The sequence below is a fragment of the Melospiza georgiana genome, chromosome 4 (assembly GCF_028018845.1).
Source record: "Melospiza georgiana isolate bMelGeo1 chromosome 4, bMelGeo1.pri, whole genome shotgun sequence".
In the NCBI taxonomy this organism is placed as follows: Eukaryota; Metazoa; Chordata; class Aves; order Passeriformes; family Passerellidae; genus Melospiza; species Melospiza georgiana.
The window spans coordinates 9711075-9727432 of record NC_080433.1 but is presented as its reverse complement, the minus strand read 5'-3'; the positions used below and the strand labels follow the sequence as shown (position 1 = coordinate 9727432).

At 44.0% G+C, this 16358-nt stretch overlaps 1 protein-coding gene across 1 annotated transcript in view; it reads right to left on the bottom strand.

The window, feature by feature from the left end:
* The window catches only part of RERG (RAS like estrogen regulated growth inhibitor), a 90969-nt gene extending 74833 nt beyond the window's left edge, over positions 1-16136 (bottom strand). Inside the window, exons 1-2 of the mRNA XM_058022158.1 lie at positions 16071-16136; positions 14450-14624 (exon numbers count right to left, since the gene is read on the bottom strand). Of these exons, the coding sequence (XP_057878141.1) occupies positions 14450-14510 (61 nt within the window). The 5' untranslated portion in view covers positions 14511-14624; positions 16071-16136. The remainder of the gene's footprint in view (positions 1-14449; positions 14625-16070) is intronic.
* Positions 16137-16358: the final 222 nt, after the last annotated feature.

The window sequence follows — 16358 nt, the reverse complement described above, 5'->3', positions numbered from 1 at the left end:
GGGGAAATGATGAATCAATGCAGCTTTTTCCGTGAGCAAAGCAAAGGTTTGAGCAGGAAAAGTGTGGAAGGATGTGCCCCCAGAATGGCAGAGAGCTGTAAAATCCCATTCCCACTGTTCTTCAGCAAAGGAATAACTTGAAGGGAACAGAGAATAAAGGGATACTAAGGGGAGGCAGTGGCAATCCATCAAAAACCTCTTTTGCACCAGCACAGAGAGAGCCAAGGAAAGACCAGGGAATTGCAGACCCTAAACTCCTGTGCACAGGGACAAATGCTGAAGGGGTGTTTTGTTTCACCAGGCAACAGGCAGAATGATTAACTTAACACTTGCACAGGCTGCTGATGCTGCCCTATAAATAGGCTTTAAAAGTTTTAAGTTCCACAGACTTAGGGCTTAAGCAAACAAGGTGCAGTTTAATGGGAATATCATGAAATATAGCATCAAGAACTACTTACCAACCCAGACATCTTTTTTTTTTTCCTGCTTTTCTCTTAGTAATGCACAAACCAAAGTCCAAATGTGGACATACTCCCAGGGTTTTAGGGTTCTGCAAAATTGAAATTGGCCTTATTCTCAATGGGATAACAAATTTTTCATCATGGCAATTCTGGACAAGGTGAAAAATTTGCCATTCAAACAGTTTGCTTCAGTATTGCAGCACTGAAGCAGAAAGTGGAGGGAAGGGCAGAGGAAGTTACTTTATAAAGAAAAATTGCATCAACTCACTTTCTGAGAGAAAATGAAATTGAAATTGCCCTTAAATGAATTATTTCCCCCACAGCTTGTTTCAGCAGCAGGCAAAATGCAGCGCACTCATTTATTCACTTGTTGTTTTGTGGGGAAAAGAGACAATTATCAAGTTGTGTATAAGGCTCTGACTTCTAAAAATTCACGTCAGTTTTGTGTCATTACTGTATGCACATAACACTTTATGATGTATCCCCACAATATAAATGCATTTTTTAATATAAATTTCCTAGTTAAAACTGCACTAATGCTGGTAAATGGGGCCTATGTTGGTGGTAAATGTGTTGAGCTTTGACAGGGAGATACTTTCCACCCCTAATCTAAGTGAGGCGCCAGCAAATCCATCAGAGGAGATTTATTTAAGAGATTCATCCCGGTGCTGGCCTTGCTGCAGTAAAACAGGCTATAAAGTTCCACCAAAGCCAAACAGCAGCGTCCTGCTGGGCTGATGTAAATGCCAGTGCATCCAGTGGCCTGTGCTCAGTGTTTGGGGCAGCCTGAACTGGATTTTAGGCCGCCCCAAACAGATTCTTAGGATTTTTATTATAAACAAAGGCCTCCCCACTGCTCTGCAAGTGCTGAACATTGGGAAGGCTTTGAGATCACTAATTATTTTAAGAGTCTTAAAAGCATTTGGCTAAGACAAACATCCAGAAGTAAGGTGAGCACCCAAAATTACTGTGATGCACTGACAATGGTTTCTGGGGCTACTGCTGCATGGTGTGTATAGATATATGTGTACTATATATTATATATAAAATATACTCAGGGTTATATTATATATATATATATATATATATATATATATATATAACCTTATATTTTTATTTTATGTATATATATTTTTATGTGTGTGTATATATAATACATTATATATATATAATATATTTTATATACATATATAATATACTCATTCTTCCCAAGCTTTCACTGTTCTGACTTCGATATGGTATTCCAGCCTGGCACTAAATAGCCAAAATAAAAAAAAAAATAAAATAAAGATGCAGCAAACAACTAACATTCAACTGAAGTGGATAAAAAAATAATTCTTCTGGAATGGCCTCGGTTAGGACAGTAGATAAAATAGGAAAAAAAAATTCTATCCTGATGGTACCCTTACTTCTGGTTGCACTGGATGGAGAAAAGATGCAGAGTGTAAAAAGCTATATAAAGCCCAAACAAGGTGGAGAGAGAGTTTCACAGTGACGTGCAGAAATGAGGCAAAGCAACTAGGGTTTAGCCACTGATCTCTGATGCTGGGAGCTCCACTTTTTTAGCTTCCAGAGCTGCTTGCCAAGACAAATCTGTTTCAGATAAGCTAATGGAAAGGCAAACTTAATCCTAAATTGCCATTTGCTCTTCATTTCTCGGGGCTTGTCTCCTATGTACTTCATTACTTCTTCAGAGAGTCTGGGCTCAATTATTTTTTCCCTACACAGCTTCTTGAAAAGACAGTGTCCCATATCTAGTGCTGGAATGTCTTCATGAGGAAAATTTAACTTTTACCTCCAGCATGTGACACACAGCTTGGAACTTCCAGAGGCATTGGTTTGCTGTCAAATACAGGTACCAGAACACCCTTGCTGACATCCTGACCCCACTCTTGTCATATTTTGTGTTTCTGCTTTGGGGACTGATAATACTAGAACACCTGGGCAAAACTGCTACAATAATATTTTTTTAGCACAGACACACAGTTATTTTTTGTTTTCCTAACCTTATTCTTAGAAAGATCTGTATTGCTTCTGCAGACATCTTCCAATAAAAAAAAGCAGCCTGGAGCAGATGCCCAGCATGGAAATGTCAAGTCTGAACAGTTAAACCTAAGCAGTATCCTAAGAAAGTGAGGAGGGTGCTGGTACTACCCTAACACTATTTAATGCTACATTAACAAGTTTTGCTTTCAGTGAAGATCCTGAGAGATGCCACTCATCCCTGTCAGAGAAAGAAATGCAGGAACCCACCGACTTCACTTAGATCAGCATTTAGAGGCAGCACAGCTAAATAGATCCTGTTTTAGGACCTGTGATCCTGACACGTCCTGTGCTAGTCATTGCCATTGTCTCCTCATTATTTTAATTACCAAAGCTCTTTGCAAACCACACCTTTATGTTTGTTTTTTTCTTGTTTTCGGTTGGGTTTTTTTTTTTCTCTCTTCTGAGCAGTCCAAGCCAGGCTCATGTAGAAGTACCACATTGCTATAGAACAGAAAACCTCATGACTTTGGGCATTTTCCTGCTGTCCTGTGATAAGAAGCCTTCTATTAAGTGCTTGTATCAAGGAGATGGAGACACGAGGTTGTGGCAAGCCTGTGTGTATGTGACTGAAAAATAGCACATGCTGATAGGGGCAGTTTGAGTCATTGGTCCAAGGAGTCAGAATCTAGATTGAGCTGGAATGGTCTGGGTTAGATGACCTTGGTCAGTTCCTTTGTGGTTTTATTCAGTGTGTCCTCAGTTTGTGAAATCCATGCTGCTTGCAAGGGTGTGTTAGTGCTGTGCTGCATAAACTCTGGTGCTGCTGCAAGGCAGGGGTGGAAAAAACCTGTGAACTATAACTTTTTCAGATGATGTGTTTTTGGAGAATTTGTAGGAAGTGCTCTAAATTTTGAATGAAAAACGATGCAGCACCTATGACTGAGGAAACAGCACCCACACTTTTTCTGATTTTGTGATTATGCCCTTACAGTGCTTGCTTTCAAACTGTGTTTTGTCTTTCAGTTCATGATATTACTTTCTGGGAGTCTGCTAGAATTGGTTTTGGGGTCACTCCAGACATGCTCTTTTCCCCTGGGCATCATCCATGGCAAGACTGATCCTGCTCATGGTGGTCTTCCCAAGCCCACAGAAATAAACGCTGGCTTTTTCTTTTTCATTTATTTTCATATATCAGCCTCCTCCTATCTGTGAGGGCCACAGCATTTGTTCAGGACACAGCACAAGGTTATTTAGTCTAGCATTTTGTGGAGCCTTGAATTAATCTTTAATTTTCCATAACTAATGTTCTGTATTAGCTTTGCAAATAATCCCTTGAAATTTCCATCTAGTTTTGAAGAGTTGTAACTAAAGCTCACCCTCTGTGACTTTGCTTTTTCATCTTCCAACAGTGTTAGCTTAAGGTTTGTCTTTCTAAATCTGACTGCTTCTACATTTCCTCTTTGATATGTGCAGATCTCCTCTGTGCAAGCTCTCTGTTTGCCAGTGCGCTTTCAAATCTTACACCTTGTTCAGAGGTAAAAATATTCCTGTCAGCATTGAAAGCTCTGCATTTTTGTTCTGATCTCCATGAGAAAAAAATTGCATCTGTATTCTGCTCTTCTATGCGCTCCTGTTAATCTCTGTTCTTGCAAATAAGCCACTGCTGCACAAATTGTGCTGTTCATTTTAATGAGTTCAAAAGCATAAAATTTGGATGTTCTCATTAACATCCCTGCAGTGCAGTCCAAACATTGATTCAGTGAATGCTTTCCACCTAGTGCCATAAAGTTATATGTTAAATAAAACCAATTCAGAAAGTTATAGATTTTTTTCATTAGATACTTGAATATTAAATCATAAAAAGATTTCATAACAGTGTTATGAAGATCACCTGTCTCATCAAATGAAGAGAGGGCTCCATGTGGTTAGTGTGTAGGAATAAGCAGATATATAGAATACAAACACTACTGAAAAAAGGGAAGCGGCCCAGAGGAGAGGATCATGACTGTAGCAGGGTTTTAGTTTAAGAGGAATTAAAAATCCACTAAGCACCAGGGAAAGATTCTTAATCTTAATTTAATATACTGATGGTCACCAAGATCATATTTTTTAAGCCAGGAAGGGTTATTGCAGTCCTGTTCTCTGACCCCCTTGCAATGAAGGACATAAAAGTTTGTCACTGGGGCAATTCTTTAATGAGGAATAAAACCTTTAGGTGTTTATGAGACACCTAGAATTGGACAGATTCTGCACTGCTGAGAGCAGTCTTTTCTGGTCTTTTCTGTGGAGTCCTAGAAGTCTGCAGAATAATACATAAGACCTATCCAAACTATGGAAGTGTTTCTTATAATACAGGCTCCCAAACTCCTCCCAGTCTGCACTGAACACTATGTGAATTTCCACCACAGTGGTACTGAGTTAAATCTCAGGGGCCTCTTTCATACTAGATCCCAAATAGCAATTAATGAAGAAACCAGTCATACTGAGTGTGTTTAAAATAGAGGTAGTTTGTTTTCATGAGACAGGCTCGGTTATTTCACATGCTGGGTCAGAAACTGCAAACAAAATTTGCCGAGAAATTACCAAAGTGATGCTGAGGATACACAGTGGTGGGTGGTGAGAACTAGACTGGTTTAATTACACTGAATACTAACAAAAGAGTATTCTTGCATGAGATGTTATTATTTGAGATTAGCATGGGAGACTGAAGATTAGTATATGAACGTTCGATTGTCCAGGACACAGTTTACTCTAATATCTTGAGACCTGTAATGTTTCACCTAGATAAAGGTCAGTTTTTCTTTATTGGAGATAAACTTTTTGAAGCTTTTGCCAAGACATATTGTGGATCACAATGAACTAATTTTATGCTGTAAATCAGCCTGGAGGAGAACCAACTCCAGTGCACATAACCAAAGGAATCCAGTTGGGTTAAGCAGCAGTGTATCACAAATTCTGCCACTGAGGTTGGCTAACAAGGTGTTTGTTTTGGCACTCATACTCCCATGTCCAACATTTTGGAGAGCGTGGGGTTTGGTGGGGATTTTTTGTTTGTATGTTTTCTCTGCCACCCATGGGTCTAATACTGCATTCTTCTGTGGTGACTCTTCAATAATTTCCAATTTATTCTGCAGTGAAAAAAAAGAAATAGCTGACTCTGATCCTCTGATCTTCTTACACTTTGAATGACACATTTGAAGTTCTCCCTTGTGCAGCTCCTCTGGGTCAGTTGCTGGGTAGGTCAGGCAGAGATCATGGCTGACAGCTCTGGCTAAGTGGCTTCCACTGCTCTGGGGAGTGGGAATTTTGTTTCCCAGGGCAGGCACAGGGATGAGCTGCTGACAAAAGCAGCTCTCTAGAGCAAGGTTGTGTAAATCTCTGGTAGACTATGTTGTAGTCAGACTGAGACTTGGATGGAAAATGCAGCCACATGAAGGGGGGAACGGAAGTAAAGACAAACTCCTTTTGTGCTTGTGGGTACTGTGGGTCAAAATGAAATTAGCCCTATTGGAAAAGCAGTGAAAGACAGGATTGCCAAATATGTTTTTAATGAAAATAAGTGTTGCTTCTGTGCTTTATTTTGCTGTCAGTAATAAGTGTCAGTGGCAGGACCAGAAGGATCCCAGAGGGCTGACAGGGCTGGCTCTCAGACGCTGCTAGACTGGGAGCCATCCCTCAGGCTGGATCTCAGCAGCCCTGGCCCTGAGGAGAAATCATGGAAAGGAGCTCTGGCAATGGCCAAGCCACAATTCTCTGGGAGATTTGGGGCTCTCAGGCTCCCATTTCCTTCACCTCAGTCACTTGAGGCCTGTCCCAGCAGCCTGCCTTGCAGGATGGAGACTGTGCTGGTGGCCACGGTTCCCATAGCCTTTGGGAAGCCACAGTGCTGCTCAAGCACTGGAGAAATTCCCTCCCTGGGAGAATACATCCTGCCCACTTGCATCCTTCCACCCTGAAAACTTCTCAAGCCACTTATCCAAGCAGCTCCCCTGTGGTAGCACAGCACTGCCACTGCCCCAGGCCTCTGCTCCGGCTTTTCTGCAGCTCCTCTGCTGCTGACCCCAGAGGCAGCAGAACAACCTGGCAATGTCAGCAGCTCTGTGTGCTTTCAAACCCAGGCTGGATGTTTTCAACATATTCCCTCATTTTCCTGCAAGCAGACTACTGTCTAACATTTCTGGAAAGGCAACTGGAGGCCCCAGCCAATTTCTATGGCATTTTAAAGCTGCACATATGTTTAATATATCTACTACTTCCTTCCCCAGGGCTTAATGCCTCTCTTGCCATTCATCTTTTCATGCTGGATGCAGAGAATATGAGTTATCTACAGCATCACTTCCATAACATATGGCACTTCCCAACACCTACATGGCAAATCCATCAGGAGCTGTAGCAGCTGCAGCCTGACTCCAGCAGTGTGAATGCTCTACCTGGTGGGAAACAGCCATAAAAAAAGAACTTTTCCCATTCAGAAGTATGAAAAGGCTATAGAAACAGAGGCACCTCCCTCAGCTGTTTGCCTGTCTCCAGGAAAAGGTAGGAGTCAATGAAAACAGGAGGGGCTGGTTTGATCTGAGGTAAAGGGAAGGAGATGTGGGCTCAAACAGCAGGTCAGGATGAGATCTGCTGAGGTGGGACTTCCAAAACTCTGGGGTGGCAATGGAGAGCTCCAGCAGCTCCCCTCAGACTGCCTGTGGAGAGGGAAGGGAAGCTGAGGAGTGTCCCTGCCCAAGGCTGGGATTGCCTCTGCAGCTGAGGGTGTACAAAAGGCTGCCAGAAATACTGAGCAAACACAGACCTGGAAAGAAAGCAGCAAATGAATGAGGGTGCCACAGCTCCCTTGCCACCTCAGAGCAATTCTTTGTCTCTCCTGCTCACCAGGGCTCTGTCAGGAGTGTGGTGAGAGGGTACAAACACCTCCAGTCACCAGCAGATAATTACAGCCCTGCTACCAGGGCTCAGCTAGAGCCTAAAGCATTTCATTGATCCTCCTGCTTTAGGGCACTGTTAGTTTTTCATACACCTAACATATTTATTTTTGGGTGCTATAATGTAAAAGGCTCAAGGGTGGCACAAAAGAGAGTTTCTTTGAGAAATACAGACATAATTTGTTTCTCCTGCTCTGCCACAAAGCCAAAATAGGTAAATTTACCCAGTTCTATGACCAAGATTAGCTATGTACAGATATCGACTGCTTTCCTTTTTAACCTGTGCAAAGCTGGCTTCAGGCAATGACTGCCTGGAACAGCCAACATCCTCCAAATCCACACCAAGGAGTGGTTTCCAGGATCAGTTCCAGTGGGAACCACTTCAGAGTGGCTGTTCCTTGCTGCATCACACCACTGCTGCCAGGATTAGCTCACCTGGTCTCATGCCCTGAATATTTGATGATGCTCAGTGCACTGACAGTGTGGACAAAGAAGGAGCTGGGGATGAGAAGCAGAGATGGGAGGAAGCACAGAGTGAGGAGGATGAGAAAGGAGCTGTAAATACAAAGTCTTCCTGTAAAGAACAAAGCCATTTCACCATATGCAGTCTTTAGGGAATATGCACAGTTCTAGGGAGCTGGAAGGGGGAGGATGACAGCTGAGAAGAAGCAAGGCAAGAAAAGTATATACAAGGAAAAAAAGACTTCAAATATCAGGGAGGTAGCAACAAGTTTGTGGAAGATTAAAAATCTTGCTGTTTCAGAAAGTTTCTGCATTCTGTACCCTGCTGGGGAGCAGCAGACTGACCCAAGCAGTGCAAAACTTTACCAAAACCAGACAAACCATTCCTGGAACTCCAGCAGGAAGCTTTGCAGTTGCCTTTGGCAAAACTGCAGGAGACAAGGGGGCAGGGCAGCTATCTTATCAAGGCAAGAGCTGCAGGGGGTGGCCAGGCACAGGACGAGGGAAAAATTTGTGCTGCACGCATAAATCTTGAATCCTTGCATTCCTTCCTCAGCAATCAAACAGCAGGCTATATTTAGCCCAACCTAAACAACAAAAAAAAAGAACAGCAGGACTAGTCTTGGCTCCAACAGCTGCCACCAGCTGCTCAGAGGGGATACAGGTAGAGCTGGTGTCAGATGTGGTTAAATGAGATGGAACAGGGGAGGCAGCTATGCCTGAACGAACAACGTTGGCATTTGGTTAGAGGAATTCTGCCTTTTATGATTTCATGGTTAGCCAGAAGGAGGATCAAATGTTGAGCAGAGCATGAATGGTTTCCACTACAGCAAGGGCAAGGCTATAGTGAACCTTGGATAGGCAAACAAGCAGAGGAAAGGGAGGGGGTAACAGACACAAGCAGAGCAAATGTTTGTGTGTCTAGCCCAGGTTCCTGGTGTTCTTCTCTTTAGTTCTAGCATGACAAGATCAACAAATGCAGTTTTGAGAATGTATCTGTGTGCTAAAGCCACAATGCAACTTATTTCACCAATGCATGAACATGGGGCTCTTCCTCTTCCTCCCTCAACATCATTCCCTGAACAGGAGCCTGGGATTATTTCAATGCAGCTGGTTGCTTGTAACATTACTTGCTCCAAGGGGACACATTTGTATTCTCATTGGGGAAGAAATAATCTTAAAGTTAGTGGCCTAATTACTGTTATGACTTATACATGCACAGTCCCTTCAGAGGAGCTGGAGCTGGTTGAAAAGTGTAAAACCATACAATGTAAAAATTTGGAGTGTTTTATGAGTACTTCACCAGCAAAATAGTAAAAAATTTTTTTTTCAAATTTTGCAACATAGCAAAATTAATATAGTGGGTGTTAAACATGATCACTGAATAATCACTTAAGCATCTGGTTGTCATTGCCATTCCTAAGAGCAAAAGGGGAGAAAAAAGGCAAATTATCTACTACACTAGTGTAAGTAAAAAAAAAACAAACCAAACAAAGTCCTCAACAGAAAATCCAGCATCTTTCCACCCATACTTCTGGATTTCAGAGGCACCCTATTGCAGTAATCCATACATCAGTTGGTACAGCAAGGACTTTGAAGATCTTGTGGCAGCTTTTCCTGCCTCACTAGCAGAGCTGTGAGCTTGATAACTAATCACTCCTTAATAACTCGTGTTTCCTCTGCAAAAGTCACTGAAATGCAACTGGTGGGGGAAAATATATGAGCAGGGATTTGTGAAGTAGAAAAATCACTTTGGGCTTCTTTCCCAGTAACCCAGAGGGTTTTTTTGAATGGGGGGTGGGGTGACAATGAATGCAGTTCTATTTCCCAGATGCCCAGACCTTGCAATTGGGAAGTGATCCCTGGTAGTGTGTTTCAGACATCCCCAGATAATGAAAACAAAACACAGATTTCTTGAAGGACTCTCTGGTTTGGCTGCTACTTGAATTTTTCTGCAGGAACTTTAAAAACCAGGTATTTTTCTCGCAGCTATGTTCCCCCATCCGGGCTTAGACATGGGAAAATACCATAAACCAAAAGATAGAAAAATATATCTGCTCAGGAGTTTCCCAACTGTAACTCTTAAATGATTGGAGTTGATGAGATCCTCATTTCTGTGATGGCACAGGCTCTTTGTGAGGTGACACTCACTGAAACCAATTTCTGGTCACATTTTTGCCCAAATGGAAGCATCCAAGCTGTTGCTGGATCAAAAGGTGAGAACAACCCCTCTGCCCCACATACCTGATTGCACAAGCAATGATTTGCTTAGGAGCTGATACATTTACTGTACATTTATTTCAGTGTCATTTATTGGGAGAAATCCTCAGTATCATTTACTGGGGGAAATATTCAGTATCTCCCCCATTGCTGAACCCACACACATTTCCATGTCCCATTCCTCAGCCCATCCAGACAGATGAGAACTGCATCTGCCAGGGGCTGGGCAGACCAGCCCTGCTAACCCAGAAACTTGGGAGTGTTCAGCCTGGCACACACACACAGCAAAAAGGCACCTTGAATAGCTGCAGCTGCAGCTGGACATTGTCTCTTTTTTTTGCCAAAATAGAAAGGCTCCTAGGCAGAGGTATCTTGAGCATTCATAGTTCACTGAGTTATGATTTGGAAGAGCATCAGCCATGCAGTGTTAGCCAGTACACGCCCTGGTTTTCTCCTCTTGGTTCATACATTTTCACTCCTCTTTAGATTGCTGGGCAAATGCTGTGTCTTGTGATGACATGGAGGAACAAGGCCTTTAAGTCTTTATTAATTGCTACCACTGTAGTTTTAAAAGGAACTATTGAGGAAATCCTCAGTTTTGTTACCATAGGAATGAAGCTGTAAGATTCAGTGAAAGAACAATTTAAACAGCAGTGTTTAAGTGATTCACTTCAACTTTAATTCTCTGCTCCATCCAAGCTCCTCTTGGCTGTAAAGAACGACTCTAAAAGCTGTTTCCCCTCCTCAGTGCTGCTTGACTCCAGCCCAAATTAGGAGGTACAGCCCTGTTATCTATAGCAGGTCTTAGCAATGTCCCTTCCCACCCACAGAGCACTTCCTCCTCTTCCCCAGTGAAGCAGCTGCAAACTGCTCCTTGGCTCAGGTACAGCTCCTCATCTGGCTTTTTTCAGCTGTTTTAAAACAATGTTTGTGCAGCTTTTATACAGTAAGAACAGGGTGAATGGAGGAGTAATCTAGTGCACTGTATGAGAGCAGGTTGGGATGCTTGTACCTGGTGAGTTTGGCCATTACTCCGTGTAGTTCTGATCTGGGGGAACTCCTGTGTGCCTCTTTCTGAGCTGGTTTGCTCTTTTTCTACCTGAAAGGTTTAGATCTGCATTAAGTTAAAAGGCAAAACAGGACAGGTATGTTGATTAGCCAGGTGAGTTGATTAGCTACTCTGCTGGTCTTCTCCAGCAGGCAGGAGGAGACAAGGCACTCACTCACTCACATTAACTATTGCTTCCTGTTTGTTTTTTAAACCTTTGAATTGTGGAAACTTGATAAGCAGCAAGAAAGTGGAAAGAAAGAAATGTTTTGTTTTATCTGGATTTAACTCTTTTGTTAAATCTCTTTTGAAAGATCTCAAAATTTGAGATATCCCAAAATTTATTCACTGAATAGTGACAGCATCTCTATCGAAAGAGATCTCCCTTTTGATAGAGATGCTATCCCTATTCAGTGTATATTTTGAGCTATCTCTTCTGATAGAAATGCTATCACTATTCAGTGAGTATATTTGGAGACAGCATCTCTATCAAAAGAGATATCACTATTCAGTGAGTATATTTGGAGATATCTCTTTTGATAGAGATGCTGTCACTGCTCAGATTTGTGAGCAGTGTTCTGGTTCCCCACCTCACATTTTGGAGAGTCTTGGGAGGGATTGCTTTGTACAACAGGGAGTCTTTCACCCTTAAAACAGATGGCTGGCATTAGCAGTGAGACTGGGATGTTCCTGAGCTCTCAGTGACGGTAACAGTTCCAACAACTTCTGTAGCGCCTGAGGGACAGCTCTGGCTCTCCACACACTGTCCTGGAGCACAGCACTTCGTTCTCCACAGCTGCTGTGACTCCCTGACCCAAGCTCTGGTCAGGCAGTGGGAGAGGAGCCTCCCCAGGACATTGCAGAGTGTGCCTGGAACTCCACAGACCCTGTCAGGTGCTTCAGCCACTCACAGATTAAGAACCTAATGCCTGGCCCTTCCTCAGCAATGAGGATGAGCCAGGAAAGCAAGCTAGTGACCATATTTTGGCATGACTTTCTGGCAATTGCAGTGGCCCTATTTATCACCCAAAGTCTCCTTTTCATTGCATGTGTGCTCCAGCATTCTGCCTTGTGCTCTTGCTTCTGGAGTCTGGCTTATCTTCCAGCTGTCTGGCCAAGTCTGCTCCAGCAAGCTCTGACCACAGGATCCTGTCCTCCAAACTGATCACAGGGACAGGGCATGGTGTGGTAGCACCAGAAAATACATTATTGACACTATTCTAGCAGGGTACTGCCCACCAGAGCCAGCTGTTTGCAGGCTGCTCTGTGCCCAGCTCTGTTCCTAGCAAAGGTGCAACAAACAGCACTTGCACAGCTCCCACTGTTGTTGCTGTTGGCTACAGGCAAATAGGTATTTTCAGACACCACCCCCCTCACACACACACACACACATTTATTTCTCTGCAGTTGGCCAAGCTGTTGAAACTGGATCCTTTTATGGGAATGTACAAGAGGGGTTTTCATAAGCAAGCTGGAGATTCTGGAAGGCACAGTTCAGGCTCTGTTCAGGTAGCTGACAGTGCTCTGTGGCCCTTCCACCCCATTAAATTCATCCTGTTGTGCTGCCCACTTATTTCTGCCTTCATTTTCACACAGACTGGCAAATATGGTCACAGTCAAAAGGGGGGACCTCATTCATATTTTATGTAATATTTCCTTGCATCTCAAAGGGAAAAAAAGGAGAGAGGAGAAGACTTTGAAGGACTAGGATGTTTTTATTGGCTGTCTATTTCTTCTGTCTCCCACCCATTTCCAGGACTACAGGAAAACATTTTTACTATTTACACTATCCTAGTATATATTGAAATCTACAAAAAGGATACAATAGGTAAAAAAGGCTTTTGTTGATCCTGTGCTGGTGTGGCATTTTAACAGAGCACTTCAAAGCTAGTTTTGTATTTTTTAAATATAAGCTCTCAAACTATTAAGAATACCAGGGAGGGGGGACTCTTTTAGTCTTTGTTTTCCTGCAAATATTTCAATGTTCCCTTGCATTATTTTGAATCCAGCCAAAAGACTGGAATACCACAGAAACCATCAACTGAATGCAAGATAAACCAAAAGGGGAACCACTGAAGTTGCAAAACTTGGGTAGGACAGTGAAATATGAATACAAAAGAGGGAATGGGGTAAGAGCAGCAGGGGAAGAGTTTAAACTTATCCAAGTATATTATCAGCATTCCCTGGGGCATTCTATTCAAAAAGGTGTAATTTAATCTGCGTTGCCTTTGAATAAGCAGCATAATCTCTAAGAACTTCTGCCTCACATATGCCTTTTGTCCTGATAGCTGACAGAACTACTTCACTGATAGTGTTCTGCTAAAATACCTTCAGGGTAAATGTGCTTTTATAAACAACCCATTCCCAAGTTACTGAAACTGTAATGCTTTTATAGGACAGAACCTTGGCATGTGTAACATAAAAGTCACTTTGGGGAACTGGAGCTGGTTGATGGCAGCTGAGTCTGGCTTAATGCTCTTACCAGGACATCCTATCTCCTGCCTTCTCTTGTGCAGATTTTTTTTTTTTCTAAAAGAAACAGTATCTTACAGTTCCCAAAGTGCCACAGGAGCATGATTAGGCTCAGTCTCCTCATTTCCTCATCCCTGTGGGTGCAAGGACTTGTTAGAGTGGTTGTGGAGCTGTCAAGTTAATGCAACACCCCTGAAGCACCCGAGAGAGATTGCAAGCCTCACACTCTGCTCCCCATCTCACCAGAGAAAAGGCTGTCTGCACAAATGGATTTTTAACATTTATGCCTCCCCCTTGTGTCTCTACCACATGAAATCGACAGACTATGTTTATTTCTCAGAAGATATCTGCAAATGCAAACTTTACACGTGGTGCTGCCTTAGATTGCTGGTAAACATGTAAATCCAGGAGAGCATTGAGAACAAAAGTTCTTTGAGTTGCTGAGTCTAAAATCTCCTGTGGAAATCAGCCAGAATTACAACTGTGACAGAAGTCATCTAATATTTAATAGAGGATAGGGAGCATAATACCCCATGACTTCATCAAGCACAAGCTAAGAAGAGACAAATTGAATATTACTAATTCTGTTCCACTGCAGAAGAATGATGTTTCCACTTACTCCATGAGAAGTGGGTTTGATTTGGGAAGTTTGTTTTGGTGTTGTTGAGCTTTTCCTTAAAAAGTGATAAAAATACATCTATTTGGTAGAACCTGGAGAAAATAGCTCCAAAGAAGGGAGAATTCCTGGCCTGATCCCAACCTCCCTGACAAGAAGGTCAGAGATGTCCCTTTTTATGAAGAGTTTATCAGCACTGAGGGAGCAATAAGTTACCCAAAGACAAGCAGAAGTAAAAATCAGAAGTCAAACATACCTGACTTGCCCACGCCAGCGCGGCCGAAGATCGCCAGCTTCACCTCTGCACTCTTGGCCATGCTGGAAGGAAGGCAGTGATGGCAGACTCCCTCAATTTCCAAAAGTGAAGCACAAGAACTGTTCCCAGCTCCTGCCTTCAGCTTCACCGTGTCATTGTGACGTCAATGCAGAGCCTGGGGAAGAGCAGCACAAGGATGGAGCTGCAAGGAGCCAGGCTCTCCCCTTCCCCTGCCCACCCCCTCCTTTCCCTTCTCCTTTTAAATAATCATGATAATTGAAGCTGTGTTCCTGCTTTAAGCATTGCAGCAACACCACTGACACATTTGGCACTCTTTGTGCAGAGCCTACCTTCAGCTTTCTGGCTATTGCTTTGCTTCACACTGGCACTGTAAGACTGCAAAAGGTACTTAACAACCCCAAGCACCTTGCAGGGCTCCTAATTATTTATTTCTTCCTTTCTCTTTCAGCTGAAATTGCATCTATTTATTGTACTTGAATGTTATTCAGGGAATTATTTTTTGTAGAATATATTTAATGGCTGTGAGCTCTCACTAGCAGTGCCTGCAGATAGCTGCTCTTTCCTTGAGCCCTCCAGCTCCAAAAGGGTTTCAATTACTCAGCAGCAGTTGCCTTAAAACCTTCCAAGCACTTGTACCTTGCTCACTGCCCTAAACAAATCCATACCCAGAAAGTTCTCCAGCGCTCCTTTTTAAGCTGCCTCAGCTCATACATAAACATTCAGCAAGGCACGGGGTCAGCAGAGGGATGCCAGAGTTCCTGGTACTGCACTTTGAGCTGGGGAATTGTCTGTGCTCACAGTTTGGCTGCATGACCTTGATTCTGCTGACCTGGACAGTGACATCTATAACCATACCTGTCATTGCAGAATGCTTTAAGATCTTCAGTGACAACACGGCAAGCGTGATGATGGTGATCCTCAGCCCTGACGAAAACCTCAAAACTCGGTGTCCCCTTAAAGCAGGGTAGAACTTTACATGTGAATGCAGCCAGTGACAGGTTTGCTGCTGAGCTGAAGCACCCGCTTTAGCCATGAATTCTAACAGTGGTGTAGGATGTCAGCACTCCTCACTTACAGCAAAATGCATTTCTAACGTGTTGTTTGAAAAAAAAAAGAAAAAAGAGGCAAAAAAGGCGGAAGACTTTTTCCTATACAAAAACGCTTGTAAAAAGAAAAAGTGAAGACACCTTACGTCGAGAACGGTCCTGATTAATCTCTGATGCCTAAACGCTCCTGATTCCTTTCGCCTGAGAGTATCAGACCGCTCTCAGCGTGCACGGACAGCATGAACTGTTTCAGGACGTGACGGAACGGGATACTCCGAGACTGGGACACCGGCTCTGCCCCCCGCTCCGCAGCTCTGCTTCCCATTTCCCTGCAGCCAGCTATCGATTCCTCACCGGCAGCTCCGTCCCTCGGAGCGGGCTTTGCTCCGCACCGCTCCGGGCAGGTGCGCGGGGCGGCTCCGCATCCTCCCTTGTGCCCGCACCCACCCGCGGAGAATCCGCGCTCCTCATCCTCCCTTGTGCCCGCACCCGTGGAGAATCCAAGCCCCGCTCCTCACCCTCCCTTGTGCCCGCTCGGCCCGCCCGGCTCTCACCTCTCTGCTCGCAGCCCGGCCCGGCCCGGCTCGGCCCCGGGCGCTCCCGGCGGCAGCGGCGCGGCCGCACAATGCGGAGGGTCCGCCCGCCCCTCCGCCCCTCGGCCCGGCCGCGGCTCCGCAGCGCCCGCGGAGCTGCCGCGCCACCTGCGGGCCGACGGGGGCTGCCGGAGCCGGGAGGAGCGATGCGGAGAAGAGCGAGAGAGATCCGGAGTGAGAGGGAAAAATGTGGAGAGGAGCGGGAGGGATGAGGAGAGGGAAAGATGCGGAGAGGAGCGGCAGGGATGT